Source organism: Furipterus horrens, unplaced genomic scaffold (genome assembly GCF_987537825.1).
Source record: "Furipterus horrens unplaced genomic scaffold, mFurHor1.1.pri manual_scaffold_11, whole genome shotgun sequence".
NCBI classification, from domain to species: domain Eukaryota; kingdom Metazoa; phylum Chordata; class Mammalia; order Chiroptera; family Furipteridae; genus Furipterus; species Furipterus horrens.
In genome coordinates, this window is record NW_028327181.1 from 15,887,688 (window position 1) to 15,903,849 (window position 16,162).

A 16,162-nucleotide genomic window follows, 5' to 3' on the forward strand; every position below is an offset into this window, starting at 1 on the left:
TTCAGTGGCAATTGTTTCCTGTAGGTGTTGGAAATGCCTCCAATTTTCTGTTCATACAATATATTTTAGAACAACTCATGCCTTGGTTTTGGTTCATAAAAACAAACCTAGGGTTTTTGCTAAGCTTGAGGTCACCAGAAGTAGTAATGGGGATAGTGTTTGTGTTGCTTTGCTGTGGCCATCTGGCCACCACTGGGACACTGCCCCAGCAGTTCCTAATATGCAGACCCATGGTGAGAGACGGGCCGAGACCGGCTGTTGGAGGATCCTGTCCCTGGGGTTGTCGAGGGGTTTGACCAAGGAAGGCTGTGAACTCACTGTGGGCACAGAGACCAAGGAGGAGGGTGTGGGAGCCACAAGACTCACCTAGAATGTCTCCATCTTCTCCGTGGAGTTTTGGTCCTGAAGCAGCACCTTCAAAGTGTGGCTATTGTGTTTGGAATGAACCAGGCTATAGGTGTTGTCAAACTTTAAGACATCTGCATTGAGGGGCAGACATTTAGACAGGACACCCTACCTAGGCCTCTGCCCTCCATGGTGGCAAATCCCAGACCCGGGAGCCATTGCCATGCCTGAGAGCCCACAGCCAGCTTCACTCTGTGCCTGTCTGATCCAGGGGCCCTACCTAGTGGGACCTGGACACATGTCAAGGCACCCCCTCCTGCCCCTCAGCTCCAGCTGGAGCTATTTCCTGCCAATACTTACAGACACCCATGTTGAGGCAGGTGAGGCTCCCGTCCTTAGGCACCAGGTGGGTGTTGTAGGGTTGGCTGGACAGCACCTTCGCCATCTCCCCTACCCACTGCTGTTCCCCCTTTCGTGGTCCTCAGCAAAACCCCAAAGCCATGTCTGCCCCAGCTGATTGAGCTACCACCTGCAGGGGACAGGGCCCCACTGATGACCATTGGCCTGGGTTCCAGGCTCCTTCCAGTTGTGCCCACGTGTGAGTGGCCACCGTCCCTACCTGAGCGTGCAGCTCAGGAATAGGATCTCATTCTCCAGTTGCAGGGGAAAGCTTTGGCCCACAGTCACCATGTGCTCCTACTGCACCCTCACCTGGTTGTGCAGGTAGTAGCTCCTGGTACCTTGCCCCAGTAATTAATCAGTGTGTGAGGGTGGATGAGTGAGCACTAGCCCACGGCCATCGTCCTTCTGTCCCTGACTTCTGGGCACCCTGTGCCGTGGTCAGGCACTTGGGGTTACCATCGGGATCAGTCACAGTATCCCTACACTCCATGGGTAGCTGGTCAGGGCCAATGAATTTTGGCAGCTTCAGCTTTCAGTTGCCTGTGGGAGCAAGAGGGGGGCTTTATGGAGGTTCAGGGAGGCTTAACAGAAGGCAAGGGGGTGAGCACAGGGCTGTCCTGTGGCATACTGTCCTGCCAGTCTCGTGTGCTCCTGGTGCTCCCCACCCCGCCGCCCCCTGATGGAAGGCAAGAGGCTCTTGGCTTAGGGTGAAGCCTCAGCATATGTCCCCATGTGAACAAATTCCTGCCCCCAAGTCTGCCCCTCCAGACCCGGTACCCTGCCCCCATCTGTCCAGGTGTTGGCCCACAGGGCTATCTTGGTAGGGACTCAGACCAGTCCCTCCTGGAACCTGAGACTGAAGATAGGCTGCCTCTGACCTGGGCTTCCATTTCCCTTGGTGATTGAAGTCATCCCCTGACTTCAGTTCCTGCAGCTCCAGCACCTTCAGAACTGGGGACCAAGCTTGTTTCAGCTCCACCCCCATCAAAATGCTCTGAGGTAGAAAGGGTGGTTCACAGGCCAAGGAATAAGGGCATGATGGGAACAAAGTGGAAGAAAGCAGAGGCGAACGCCCACATCCCCTAGGATAGGTATGGCCTACTTAAGCATAAAAGCAATGAGAAATCAAGGGAAAGGCCCCCCAAATGTGACAACATTATTGAGTCAAAAATTAAAAATAACAGGCAAACTACAAACTTGGGAAAGCGCCACAAATATGACAGCAAAGGTAAATATGTAAAGAGCACTTATAAATCAATAAGAAAAATACTTTTCTAGAAAATAAACAAAAGATACCAGGAGGCAATAAACAAAAAATTAAAGCATTAAAAATTTTTAATCTCACTAGTCAGAAAAGAAGTCATGTAAAACAATAATAAATATACTTTTCAATTTTTAAAGATGGCAAGAGTCTTTTAAATCATTAATGGACAGCCGTGGCTGGGTGGCTCAGTTGGTTGGAGCATAGTCTTGTATACCCAGAGAAGGAAAACTCTGACTCCAAAAAACCTCCGCTGCCTTGCGGCATACCTCCTCAGGGGAAAGGCTAAGGGAGTAAACCCCGACAGAAAATCCGGAGCCGGAGTCCCTAAGGCGGTTTGACGTTGTAGTCAACACCGGCAACTCCTGCGGCGCACCTGAAGCCAAGCTGTATTGACTCCGTCTTTCCCTTGGACCCTTCAGCTGCGAAGAGAGGGGTGGTCTGCTGCATGGGCAACAGCAGACCCTCCATATCACCCTGCCCAGGCTCTGTAGCTTCAGCTTCACTGGAGAGGACACTTCCAGTGTCATCGCAAGATGTTGATTTAACATGGGAGGAGACAGATACCGTGTCACTCCCGAGTCGGACTGCACAACCATTCTCGGCGGTGCAGATAGACTCTTAAGAAGCTACACCATCGTCTCTCGAGACGGACGGCTGCCGACGACGAGTCTTGTATACCAAAAATTTGTAGGTTCAATCCCCGGTCTGGGCTCATTTGAAGGGCTTCCTTCTTTCCTTCCTTTTTATCACCTGTTTTTCAACATTTATTAAGAGTTAAATGTGTACCAGGCATTGGCCTGGGCACTATAGGCTGATTGTGTCAATAAGACCCAGTCCCGGAGAAGTCCACTGTTGGGAGCTCACGAACAAGCAAGTCCGCAGTTCTGGCCCTGGGTGAGCAAACTGAGACAGGGGACATGGAGGCCCCAAACTAGCCTGGGGGCTCGGGTATCAGGGAAGAATGCCCAGGAGACAGCGGAGCTTGCTTTGAAAACATATAGCAGCATTAGGCCTGCAAAGGGAAGGGGACCTCGTGACAGAGGGAACAGCATGTGCAAAGCCACAGATGCATTCAGCTGCAGGACTCCTTCCCAAGGTGGGGGGGGGGGGGGCGTGGAGGGCTCCAAGCAGAGGACACTCTGGCTGCAGGGGGAGCGTGTCTTGTAGGGTTGGGCCTGGGGAAGGGAAGTGAGGTGGTGGTCCAGGAGAGGGAATGGAGAATGTGTTAGTGTCCAGGGGCTGCTTAGGGTTAGGGTTAGCGTGGCTTCAAACAGCAGCGATTTATTCTTTCACAGTTCTAGAGGCTAGAAGTCTGGAATCAAGGTGTCAGTAGTGCCATGTTCCCACTGAAAGTTCAGGTAGAATCCTTCTTTGCCTCATTAAGCTTCTGGAGGTGGCCATTGACTTGGCTTGCAGCTGCATCATACCAGGCTCTGCTCTTACCTACTTGGCGTTGTCCCTACATCTCTGTCTTCACATGGCATTTCCACTGCTTATAAAAACACCAGTCATGTTGGATTAGGGCCCACCCTCATGGCCTCATCTTGATTACATTTGCAAAAACTGTATTTCCAAATAAGGTCAGTTACAGGGAACTGGGGAGGTTAGCACTTCAACATATCTTTTTAGAGGCTACAATTCAACCTATAACAGAGAGGAACAGGTGGGGTGGTCCCACTGAATTTTTCCCAGGGGCAGCCATGTCAGGCCTACAGATGATCGGTCACCGTGGATGCCCCCAGCTGGACAGAAATGTCAGAGCTGACCAAGACCAAGTTTGGCACCATGGCACACCCTGCTGCCCAGTGTAGCAAGAACAGCATGGATCCTGCAAGCTACAAGCAGCAGAGACCCTTGGAGACCTCATACTTTTTTTCTTTTTCTTTTTTTAGAATCTTGTCATTTATTTTCATATCTATGTTTCCTGTAAATGGATCTCTTTTTTAAAAACTGACTTTAAAGAATCACAAAATTGGCAGCAAAGGGTTTTCACATTCTAAGTCACATATTTCTTTAATTTCCTCAAAATAAATATATACTACTTTGGAAATCACACACACAAATGATTAAGAATAGAATCTTCAAAGCAGACTCATTCCTACCCATCTTGAACCACAATAGTCTGTAGAAATAACAAGCCCAAACCATTAATATTGACAATCAAATGGACATTCAAGGTCAACACTAAGTGTTGTCGGACTGACCAGCACACCCTGGAGCTGACCACGGACCCACATCTCCTCGACTTTTGAATTCTCTAAGAAAGGCCTATACAGGCTCCTCAGCCAGCTCTAGCCCGTCTGGCCCTCTGACCAAGGGCTGACAGCTCCCTCTAATGGCAACATTTCATGGGGACTGAAGGCTGTAACCTTGAACACCTGCAGGAAATGAGACTAAAGGCAAGCCTGGATTTAATGAAAAGGCAAATGACAGGGCAGTTCTGAGACTTGCTGCTAATGATCTATAGGGAATAATATGAAGATACAAGGAACTGGGTGGGGAAGGAAGCAAAAAGTTGATGGTGATAGATTGTCTTAAAATTTTTTACAAGGACAAGATAGAAAGACTTGTATGAGCTAAATTTAGATATAAATAAGAGGCAACTAAAAAGGTAGATCTTAAATGGTCTTTAGGATACCAAAACTCACTCAGGAGGGTGACAAGGGCTCCTGTGAAAATTTGTAAGTCTGTGCTTCTATGAGATACCGAGTACTTAAAGACAATGCTAATCAATGATTTAAATGAATACAGAGGTTAAAACTCACACATCCTAATAACCTCCTTCAACATAACCTGTTAAGAAGCTGGAATTCATCTGGCTTCAGGTCAAGGTGGAGGCATAGGTATACATGCTTCACCTCCTTGCACAACTACAGAAAAAATTACAACCGGACCTCAAAACAAATAACACCCAGAACCATCAGAGAATTGAGCTTTATGGAAGTCTGACAACCAAGGATTTAAAGAAGCCACATTCATCCAGACTGGTGCCTTTTCTATGTAGGCCATGCTAATAAGACAGGGAGTAAAAGCAGCTCTACCTAATACACAGAAACAAACAACAGGAGGCTGCCAAACTGAGGAGACAAAGAAATATGGCCCAAATGAAAGAACAGAACAAAATCCCAGAAAAAGAGCTAAACAAAATGGAGATAGCCAACTTACCAGATGCAGAGTTCAAAACACTGATTATCAGGATGATCGAAGAACTCATTGGGTATGACAAAAGCATAAGGGAAGAAATAAAGGCTACACTAAGTGAAATAAAGAAAAATCCACAGGAACCAACAGTGAAGGGAAGGAAGCTGGGATTCAAATCAACGATTTGGAACATAAGGAAGAAATAAGGATTAAACCAGAGCATCAAGAAGAAACAGGAATTCAAAAAAATGAGGAGAAAATAAGAAGACTCTGGGACAGCTCCAAAAGTGCCAACATCCAAATCATAGAGATGCCAGAAGGAGAAGAGGAAGAGCAAGAAAATGAAAATTTATTTGAAAAAATAATGGAAGAAAACTTCCCTAATTTGGTGAAGGAAATAGACATACAAGTCCAGTAAACAGAGTCCCAAACAAGTTGGACCCAAAGAGGACCACACCAAGACACATCATAATTAAAATGCTAAAGGTAAAGATAAAGAATGAATCTTAAAAGCAGCAAGAGAAAAGAAGAGATTATCTACAAAGGAGTTTCCATAAGACTGTCAGCTGATTTCTCAAAAGAAACTTTGCAGGCAAGAAGGGACTGGCAAGAAGTTGGCAAGAAGTATTCAATGTGATGAAAAGCAAGGGCCTACGACCAAGATTACTCTATCCAGCAAAGCTATCATTTAGACTCAAAGGACAGAAAAAGTGTTTTCTAGAGAAGTTAAAACTAAAGGAGTTCATCATCAGCAAGCCATTATTATATGAAATGTTAAAGGGACTTATTTAAGAAAAAGAAGAAGATCAAAACTATGAACATTAAAATGGCAACAAGTTCACAACTATCAACAACTGAATCTAAAAAACAAACTAAGCAAACAACCAGAACAGGAACAGGATCATAGATACGGAGATCAATCATATGGAGTATTATTGGCTATGAGGGGGAAGGAGGAGAAATGGGGAAATAGTGCAGGGATTAAGAAGCATAATAGGTAGGTACAAAATAGACAGGGGGATATTAAGAATAGCATAGGAAAGGGTGAAGCCAAAGAACTTATATGCACGACCCATGGACATGATCTAAGGGGGGGGATTGCTGGGGGGAAGGGGTATACCAGGTGGAGGGGGACAAAGGGAGAAAATTGGGACAACTATAATAGCATAATCGATAAAATATATTTTAAAAAAAGAAGTTGAAATTCACAGTACTGTTTGAAATTCTGCCTCAGTAAGTATCTCACCATCTTGAACACAGAAATGGTATGACCCAGACTGATCATCCGTGTTTACCAAAACCACTTTCAGCCTTGCAGAACAACGGATCGTGACCTCCAGGGAGAAGAGGAAGAATAGGTTTCCACCATTTTTTCCCAAAGCTATCTGGGAGAATGGCATCATCACCAGCTTCCTGTACGCCTAGGAGAAAGCGCTAAATGGCACAGAGTTGTCCATAAGTACAAGTTCAGGTCCAGCCACCCAAAGGCAAGAATGGGCCTTTTTCAGGAGAGCTGCCCTGCCAGGCCTTCTTCCAGACAGCATGGTGTCCAGCTCTGCGCAGGTTGTGTCTTCAGTCTCAGATGTGGGGTCAATTAGGACAAATCTAGTTTGAAAGAGGCCCCAGTAGAGGCCTCCTGGATTTGAAAGCAATTTTTGCAGCATAAAACCATTAGAGAAGAAGAAAGAGGAGGAGGAGGGGAAGGAGAAGGAGAAGGAGAAGAGCCCTTGAGTTCAAACTCCCATCTGCTAAACCTGATTAACTCAAAGACCAAACATGATCTTTTAACACTTGACTCACAGGAGTAGAGGAGAACCTAGCATCACATGATCAGGGGATGGGAACAACCACGGGGCTGTGACCAGAGGCAGGCAGACCCCACTGGCAGGGTCCCTGCCCCCATGGCCATCACAAGGGAGGATCAAGGTGCGGTTCCAACATCCTGTTACATTTGCGATCCCACTGGCCACTTTCCGTCCTCCTTGGTACATGTTTGTGGCTCCAGTCTCCCTATTTTTATCCAGATTCCAACAACCAGGTCTTTGAATACCTTTTTTTTGAGGAATCAACCATATTTTTTGTTTCAATGGCATACAATGTTTTCCCTGCTGCTTTAGAAAATAAAAATCACATGTGATTAAGCATATACAGCAGACTAGCATAAAACTAGGTCATGTAGCTTAAAGAAGGGACTTAAATTTACTGCAAGTACATCCATAAGTTATATAGGAAATAGTTTCCAACATAAGGGCACTGCTGTTCGCAGCCACAAAACCACATCAGTCTTTAAGCTCCTTCCCTTATTAAAAACATTGGTTTGTTTTTCGATAGAGTTTAAATTTTGGGTGTAGTTTCTCTTTGAACATTTCCTCAGTTCCTCTTGCTCCAGTTTTCTCTGATGCTCCAGGAAGTTTGAGATTATAATCTGTGGTGGTGTAAGGTTTTATGCCTTGGAGCCCGCGCTAGCTGCTGAAGACATGCTGTGGAGTGGAAATGGCTCTGACCAGCAAACAATTCATGTTTCTTAGCTCTTCCAGGGGCACAGGAGTGAGGATGTGATAAAGCCTCTTTTTCATGTCAATCCCTCTACAAATTCCAAACCCCAGACAATGGCAGATTGGAGGCTGGGCAAGCAGGACGGGCCCATTTGCATAGCCTCTGACATCATCCAGGATCTGGCATTCCCAGCATGCAGTACACGGGTAGGAGTGATATTGGCGTGAATAATCCAGAGCGAATTGCATTGGAAGGGACCTGACAGAATGTCAGACCACGTGAGGGATAAAGCCGTTTCCGCACTGGGGGTTGCAGTTGGCCAAGGTTACCTAACACCACCAAGTCACGCAGCACTCTGTTACACGAGTCTCTGTTGCTTGGAGTGTTTTCTAAACACAAAGGCCAGCTAACTGGAAGCACATCAGTTTATGTCCAGTAAATAACAACCAGACCCTCTTTTCTTTGTCAGCAAATTTTAAATTCTCTGCAAAGTCTGCCAGGTGGAAAACTTTGTTTCTGACTTTGGATTTGCTTTTTGTGTACAAGCCATTGATGTCATCTATATAGTCACAGGAGAGGTTTGGCATGTATTTACTTCAGCCAGAACTGACCTGAACGACGTGGCTGGGAGACAGCAATCGGATCAGATCAATGAGAAGCAAAAGCCCATCGGTCACCCAGCCATTGTGTTGCAGATAAAAAGGGACTCTGTCTTGTAGGAGCTGAACACATAATTTATCATCTTAATGTAATTCTCATAGTTGTTTTTACAAACAGGTTTCCCGAAATATACCATTTTTTGTGATGTCCTCTGGTGGGTGAAAAGGTGATCCGAGAATTGGTTCTGTAATATTAAGTCAAGAAACACATCCTGGAGGAGTAAATTCTGTCTGTCTCAGGTCACATTCCAAATAGTCAACATAGGAAAATTATTTAACAACCGGTTAATCAGGTATCTATTAAATGTTGCCTTTCCAGCATCCCGAGATCCACAAACCAGAGTGACAGGGCAAAATGACAACGTCACAAGAGACGTTGACTAACTCTTCCAGGGCTGAAAGGGCACGGTCACTTAAACGAAGGCCATATTTCCCTCCTCCTCCTCTTTTCTAATGCCAACAGACCCAAAGGCCAAATACTTAGAATTGACCTAGAGAGTGGGACTTTCTTGTATGAAAATGTAAGATAAGCCTGGGTAGCTGATTATGAAGTTTACAGTGGAGGTTTTCAGATTTTCTAGCATCACAACGGAACACAGAGGAGAAAATTCTTCATCAAACAACATCTGTCATCCAGTTAAGGTGAGATCTGAACAAAGCTCGGGCTTTCCTTTCACCCCCTTGCTTTTCTCAGGAGCGGATGATGAACTGCACTGTTAGTGAGGCGAGAGCAGGAGCAGGTGGAGAAGATCCTGGGAAGGCTGATCTTGGCTAATGGTAAAACCAAATACCTGCACTTGGCCGTGAAGGCAAGCCACACGACATATCCCTCTAAAAGTAAAACCCTGCTCAAGCAGCAGCAGGTGGGGACTGGAGAAATAGGTGAATTGTTTTTTGTTTAAATACATTTACTTTTTAAAATAATATAATAATATTATCATTGGCATTTCTAGGCCCTTAAGTGTCCAAGGAAATATAATTTTGGGGTTCCTACAAACCCACCCAGGATGTTATTGTATTGCATTAAGTGACATCTAACTTTAATTAATAAAAAGGAAAGAAAATCATCTCATGAATTTGGGGTCACTAATGTCTTTTCCTGAGAATAGTCTTAAGCTATTGTCAGTTTTATTTATTCATTTTTGCTTAGTTCTCTCCATATGAATTAAATCAAGTCTTCAAGGGTATCCTTATTTCTTGCTGCAAAGAACGTTAATGAGGGGTACAGGCAATGAAATGGCTCCCGGGGCTGGTGGGGTCAAACTGCTCCCAGGCTGACCCACTGTCCTGGTTGCCCCAGACTGAGGAATTTCCTAGGATGTCAGGCTAAAACTGGGATGGTCCCCAGAAACAGACACTTGGTCACCCTAATCCCTTGCCACCCTTCTTGGACCAGAAGCTCACTTCCACGTGAAAGATTGACTCAAGCCCAGGGAGGGGTTAAGAGATGATTGATCTGGCTTTGCATTCTGGCTTTGGCACTAATTAGCTGTGTGACCTTGGGTAAGTCACTTAACCTCTCTGAGCTTTGGTCTATAAAACTGGAATGTTGTAAATATTCTAATAAGGTGTGCAAGCACTTGTCTTGGAGCCTGGAAAAAAGACAGGTCTCCAACAGTCACACTGTGGTTTCTGCCTTTCACATCTTGCTGGCCCCTGCTTAGAGACCCAAGAGTCCTGGAAAGGGCCCTTGACCCCCTAGAGAGACTGAGGAAGGCAGGTGGCTAGAGTAGATGTATCCACACTCTGGTTGGCCATACCTGATGTGCCTTGGTTGCTTGGCTGCCTCTCTGAACAGGAGCCCAGGCCAACTTCCTGATTGCTGTATGATTGGGGCCAGCTCAGGGCTGGGGGCATAGCAAATAGCCGATGAATACTAAATAGTGTTTGGGTTAATAAACTGAGTCTAGGGTGGAAGGGGGAACTCGGGGCTGTAGGAGCCCAAGCAGAGGGTGAGGCATCCTGGAGTGGTCAGTGGGGGAAAAGGGACAGGCAAATATGGGGTAAACAGGATCTGGAGATGGAAGGAGTTTAGGGTCCCAGGGAGATGGGTTAGTTCTGGGTTTGATATGTGACCTTGGGCAAGTCCCTTCCCCTCTCAGAATGTCACTTCCCACATCTGCAAAATGGGAGAGTTACTATGCCCGCCTCAAAGGGTTATCGTGAGAATGAAATTGTACAAGAAAACTGTAGCCTGGGCCCAGGGCCTGCTGCTCCTTGTCCCACCAAGGGCTCCCCAACTCCTTGTCCCACACACACACACACACACACACACACACACTTGGACTCTATCTCCATGTGGCCACACACTCAGTCTAATCCAGTTCTTGCTCTGGTGCTATCACTTACTTGCTGCGTGATCTTGGCCAAGTGACTTTCCCTCACCTCTAGCATGAGATAGGAACAGTCCCCATATCGCCGATTTCCAATGAAGATGAACTGAGAAAATACTCACAAAGTACTTAGCCCAGTGCTAGGCACATAACCAGTGATCATTTGGAGTAAGCAACTGGTATAGTCCCCTGGATGATCACACACACACACACACACAAAATCTTCCAGGTCCTGGTGGCTTGTGGTAGTCCTTCAACCACACAGGGCTTCAGCATGTAACACACAAATTTTGGTGCACACTAAGTCCTTGCCACACCATGGGACTCTGTCCCACAGATACATTCACACACCATGCTCTCTTGGGGTCCCCAGTCCCCACCAGTTACCCCCAACCTGGGCCCGCCAGTCACCACAACTGAGGCTGATTAACAAAAACAACATCAAATGCCTTTACTTCTGAAGTCTCCCCTTTAAGGGGAGGCAGGAAGTAGAACAGGAAAGGGGATTTAATTTCAAAACTGGTATAATTAATTAAATACTGATCTCAGGCCCTCTCTGTATGCTTTGGGCCCAGTCCTGGCCAGTTGCATCCCCGCAGCGGCCCTACCTTACCCCGGGGACCGAGGTGGCACCAGGAGGGGATTGGGGAAGGCCAGCAGGTCCCTGCCCACCTCTCGTCATCGAGCGAGCAGGTGGGTGGGTGGGGCACTGGATGGACAGGATGTCACCACTGCAGAAAGTCTCGAATGAGCTTCCAGAGCTTGGTGACCCAGAGGTTGACGCCGAGATCCATCAGGTACTGGATCTCAGGCGTGAGCATGCGACGACAGAGCTGTGCATGCCGCTGCCCAATGCTCTTCTTGAGGTTGTAGCCCAGGATGGACTTGGCACCCAGCGGCTGCCAGGGCTGCATGGCCGAGTCCTGGATAGCGGTGGCATCCACAGCGTGACCCCCGTCGATACAGATGCGCCGCATGCGCTCGTTGGCCCGTCGCAGGGCAGCCACCTCGCGGGCCATGCGCTCCCGCCCAAACGCTTCCACCTTTTGCCAGAAGCTGGCATTGAAGTGGCGGTAGAGGCGGGCATCCAGCACATTCCAGGCCGTGGCACGCTGGTACAGCTCACCTGACAGGCGGGGCACGGCGGAGGCGCGGCGGGCATTGAGCTTGAAGTAGAGCACATCCTCCAGCTCCCAGCACAGCAGGTCCTTGAGTAGCACCAGGGACTCGTCAAAGTACTCCTGCAGGAGCACCAGGTGGAAGCGGCGCTCCACCTCCAGGATATGCTCCTGCACCTGCGGGCTGTTGGGGTCCAGGCTGCTGTCATAGCCCAGGTCGAAGAAGAGCAGGTTGTGGAGGTAGTGAGCATTGTAGCCGTTGGGGTCGTAGTAGCGGTCGGGGTCCTGCAGGAACTCGGCCAGCTTGTCCTGGCCGGAAAGCTTCCAGGTAAAGGGCACCACCGAGCCGAAGTAGTGGAAGGAGGACTCGAAGAGGCGGGCGGGGTCACGGAGCACAGTGATGAAGGTGGCATTAGGTGGCACTAGGCCCCGGACCTCCTCGTAGTGGAAGCGCATATGGTTGCAGATGATGTTGAAGCAGGCGCCCGGGCGGTAGTCCTGCACCAGGTTGCGGGCGAAGAAGGCCGGGTAGTCGAAGTCGTTGCGGCCATTGGGGAAGGCGAACTTGAGCCCGTGCTTCTGGCCAAAGCGGAACAGGATGTTGAGCAGCGTGCTACTGGCGGTCTTGTGTGTCTTCATGAACACGATGTCTCGCTGTGGCTGGCACCCTCCAGATGAGCCGTTAGCAGCGGTCACCATCTCTGGCTCGCCGGAGGCTGGAGAGCAGGATGCTATACCTTCCGGGGTCCTGCTGGGCACAGAATGGTGGGGAGAGCCTCAGGGGCTGCTGGGACCCTTAGGTGTCAGAACCTTGGGCCCTGGTGTCTAGACAGCAGGTTCGTTGGGGATAGAGGTCATGGGGGAGCCAGGATGGGGACCAGATGGGCCTCCCTCCAGGCTGCAATGCCTGGGCCGGTGGTTTGGCCTCTCTGGCCCCACGTTCCTCACCTATGGAATGGGGAAAATAACAGACTCTATTCCTGGTATTGGTGTGAGGTCCAAGTGAGACAGGCATGCTGCTGTCATTTGTGGCCACTGTGTCCTCGTCCATTTATCATGAGTTGTCATTAGGTTGAACCATGTGACATTTTGCAGGCCAAAAATGGTCCATTTTTGACCAAAAATCGTCAGTTATCAGGAATTTCCTCTAGTTCAACTTAATACCGCCCAACTAAGGGCACGGGCTGTGCCAGGCCTAGGCTGAGCAGCCCCACGGGGAGGTGAGATATCCTCAGGGTTAGGAGCCAGGCTCGGAGGCAAACAGACCCTAGTCTGAATCCAGGTCCTGTGCCATTTGAGTGCTCTTGGGGTCACCTCCCAGCCCTGTTGGAGCCTCAGGTAACGATAATCCAAGCCCCGTACACAGGCAGTGTCATCTGATTCTCATGCTGCGTAAGGCAGGCTCTGTTACTACACCCACTTCGCAGATGAGGACACTGAGACCCAGGGTTACACAGTGAGTTCTGTCCGCAGTGGAGTTTCTGCCCAGCATAGCGTGGTGCAGGGTGTCCCCTCACCCCCACTCCCACCCTCACCCCTTGGTCACCCAGGAGGGCCACTCACGTGGAGGGCAGGCCAGCGTGCAGCGGAGGGACAGCATACGAGTACAGCAGCAGCAGGAAGCTGGTGAGGAGTGCTCCCAGCACCAGCCCTTTGGCCATGGACTCCCAGCGCTTCCTCTGAGGAGGCGGCATCTCGGACACCTGTAGGGGCACAGAGCAGAGCAAGCGTCAGAAGGCCAGCCCCACGGAGTACCCAGCACTGCCCCAGGCCTGGCAGGGTTAAGGGGCAGCCTTTAATATTGGGCCCTGCCTTCGCTAGCTCTGCGGCGCCCCCAGCAAGGTCCAGACAGAGATAAACACGTGGAGAGACACAGCGACAGGGCTGCAGACATACTTGGTAAAGCCAACACAGAGAGAAGCTGGAGCGGGGGCAGGGAGAAGTTTCTACTGTCTGGTTCAGGTTTAATTTTTAAGCTGAGTGGTGGGGTGGGTACATGGGTGTTCATTAGTTTACTGGTTATAGCTTTTTCGGTTTCATTGAAATCATTTCCTAAGGAGGAAAATAAGACCCTGTCCCATTGCCTGTCCCCCGAGGCCTGGGGCCAGGGCTGTCTACAGGGAGCGGGAGAGGCCATGAGTCCCTCACCTTTCAAAAGCCCAGCCATTCCCACTAGTCCCCTGTGTCACCCTTCCCAGCTGCCCAGTGACGAGCTGAGGCTCCTCATCTCGTCACTGGCCCCTGGGTCTGCCAGGGAGGCGGATGAAGAAACTAAGGCTCAGAGTGAGGAAGGAGAGGCTCAGGTCATAATGTCAGCCAGGCCTCTGCCCACACGCCCCCTCCTCTCTAGTTGCCAGCAGGCAGGGTTGCCCAGGTAAATTTGAATTTCAGAGAAACAACAAAATTGATTTTAGTACATATAAGTATGTCCCAAATATTGCACTAAAATATATTCAGAGTTTATCTACAAATCTAATTTAACTGGGTGTCCTGGTTTTTTGTTTGGTTTTGGTTTTGGGGTGGGGTGGCAACCCTATTAGCAGGGGATGAGGCATGAGCTGTAATGGGTCAGGCAGAGAGCTGGGACTCAGGGGGCCTTCCCACCTCCCCTTAGCTGCAAGGCCAAAGCACAAAACTTTCCACTCCTGTTCTGGCACATGTGGCATGGGGCCCTGGGCCCCTGAGGCCACGAGAGGTCACGCATGCTGCCCCATAATGACACGCATTGGCACGTCCCCACTATCCCTGGGGGCAGAGGCCAAATAACCTGCCTGGGGGAGAACCCCACATACTTCCTCCTGGAAAAATTACTCAAGAGACCCACAAACCCTTCCCAGAAAAGGGGCACTCAGGCCCACCCGACCAACCACAACAGTCCCTGAGTCCTCTGCTCATCGTCTAGAAATTTCTCCACACAGGAAAGGAGATACGAAGCAATCTGCAGAGGAAGAAACTATACAAGAGGGACTTTGGCCTCCCTCATGACAATGACATAGCCCTGTTCACTCGAGTGGGCAAGGCAGACAAGGTCGGGGGTGGACAAGAGCACGGGAGAGCCTCTGGAGGGCCATTCCATCAAAGGAGCAAACTACAAGCTCTCCGAATTCCCACCGTTTTACAGAAACGCTTGGGCGGAGTCACACATGCAAGGGTGTTCACGGCGGCTTGGTCAGAAAGAGAAAAACTTAGAAGTGACCTTAGCTGCCATCAGCAGGGACCATTACACAAACTATGACCTGTTTCCAAATGGAGGCATTTGTACCCATTTATAAAAATAAGGCAGAGCTAAGTGGACCAGCTCAAAAACACACTGTGATTTCCAGAGCACTGTGCCCACCAATCCACATGTGTGTTTGCGAAAATATACATGTAGCCCAGAAAGACACAACTGGAGGGTAGTATTTTAAATTTTGACAGTGGTCCTCTCTTCAAAGCTAGGGGAGGGGTCTGTGTGGAAATCTTTTCCTATATTTTGCGTGGCTGTAATGGGTGCATTTTTAAAAGGAGCTGTAGGACCTTTTTAATCCGAAAGACAATAAAATATATTTAATGTATTTAAATAATAGATCAGAAAGCTTGTGAGGTGGCGTAAGCCTACTAGAATAGTCTGGTCCTGGAGGGGCCCCAGGAAGGAGAGGTGGCCACCTCAGGCTCTGGAAACCCTAGCCTGTGTTTCAATCACAGAGACCCTTTGGAGCCTCAGTTTTCATGTGTAACATGTGGAGCTGGTAGCCCCTCCCACTGGCTCTTCCTGAGATGGGGGGCAGGCAAAGTGACCAAAACAAAGGGACCAAAGCAAAGCGACTAACACAGAGTGTTAGCTGCTCCCCTCCTGAGTGCCCAGGGCCCTGTTCTGTCTGGGCCTGTCTTTGTCACCTCAGAGTGTGCCCCCTGAACAAGGAGTGCCTACAACTCCCCCCCAACCCACCCCCCCTCAGTACAAACCTGCACCATGCCTCAAGAGCCCCCATGGGCCTCTGTTCCCTGAGGGCCCAAGGGAAAACAGGGCAGAGCCCTGGGTCAGGCCACAGCCTCAGACGCAGGCCCAAACCCTGAGTGGGACACTGGGTCTCAGCTTCTCTGACTTTAAAATGGGGAGGGTTAGGATTCCTGCCTCAGAAAATCCCCATCTCCCCCTCACCTCACCTTGAGCAGCCTCCCTCACCAGGGCACTTTCTGGAACCCTTGGAAGCTGGAGGCAGAAGCTCCAGGGTGGAAGCCAGGCAGCAGGGGGCAGACCAGCCTCCCAGACCACCAATCAGGCTCTGCCTGGCCCCGCCCAGGACGGTCCCCAGCCCCCATCACTGCTTCACTCAGTCAGTCATTCATTCTCCCACTTGGGCTCCCTCAAACCCTGCTGGTCCCTGCCAGGTGCTGAGGCCTGGGCCTTCGCACCTCTTGGTT

At 49.3% G+C, this 16,162-nt stretch overlaps 1 protein-coding gene and 1 pseudogene across 1 annotated transcript; both read right to left on the reverse strand.

Moving 5' to 3' along the window:
• Positions 1-7,350: 7,350 nt before the first annotated feature.
• Positions 7,351-9,215, reverse strand: LOC149997027 (polynucleotide 5'-hydroxyl-kinase NOL9 pseudogene; annotated as a pseudogene).
• Positions 9,216-11,066: 1,851 nt separating this feature from the next.
• Positions 11,067-13,467, reverse strand: GAL3ST1 (galactose-3-O-sulfotransferase 1). The gene is made up of 2 exons (XM_090291630.1): positions 13,322-13,467; positions 11,067-12,506 (listed from the first exon to the last, which is right to left on the reverse strand). Exons 1-2 carry the CDS (start codon positions 13,450-13,452, stop codon positions 11,366-11,368), a joined length of 1,272 nt encoding a protein of 423 aa, XP_090147756.1. The 5' UTR covers positions 13,453-13,467; the 3' UTR covers positions 11,067-11,365.
• Positions 13,468-16,162: the final 2,695 nt, after the last annotated feature.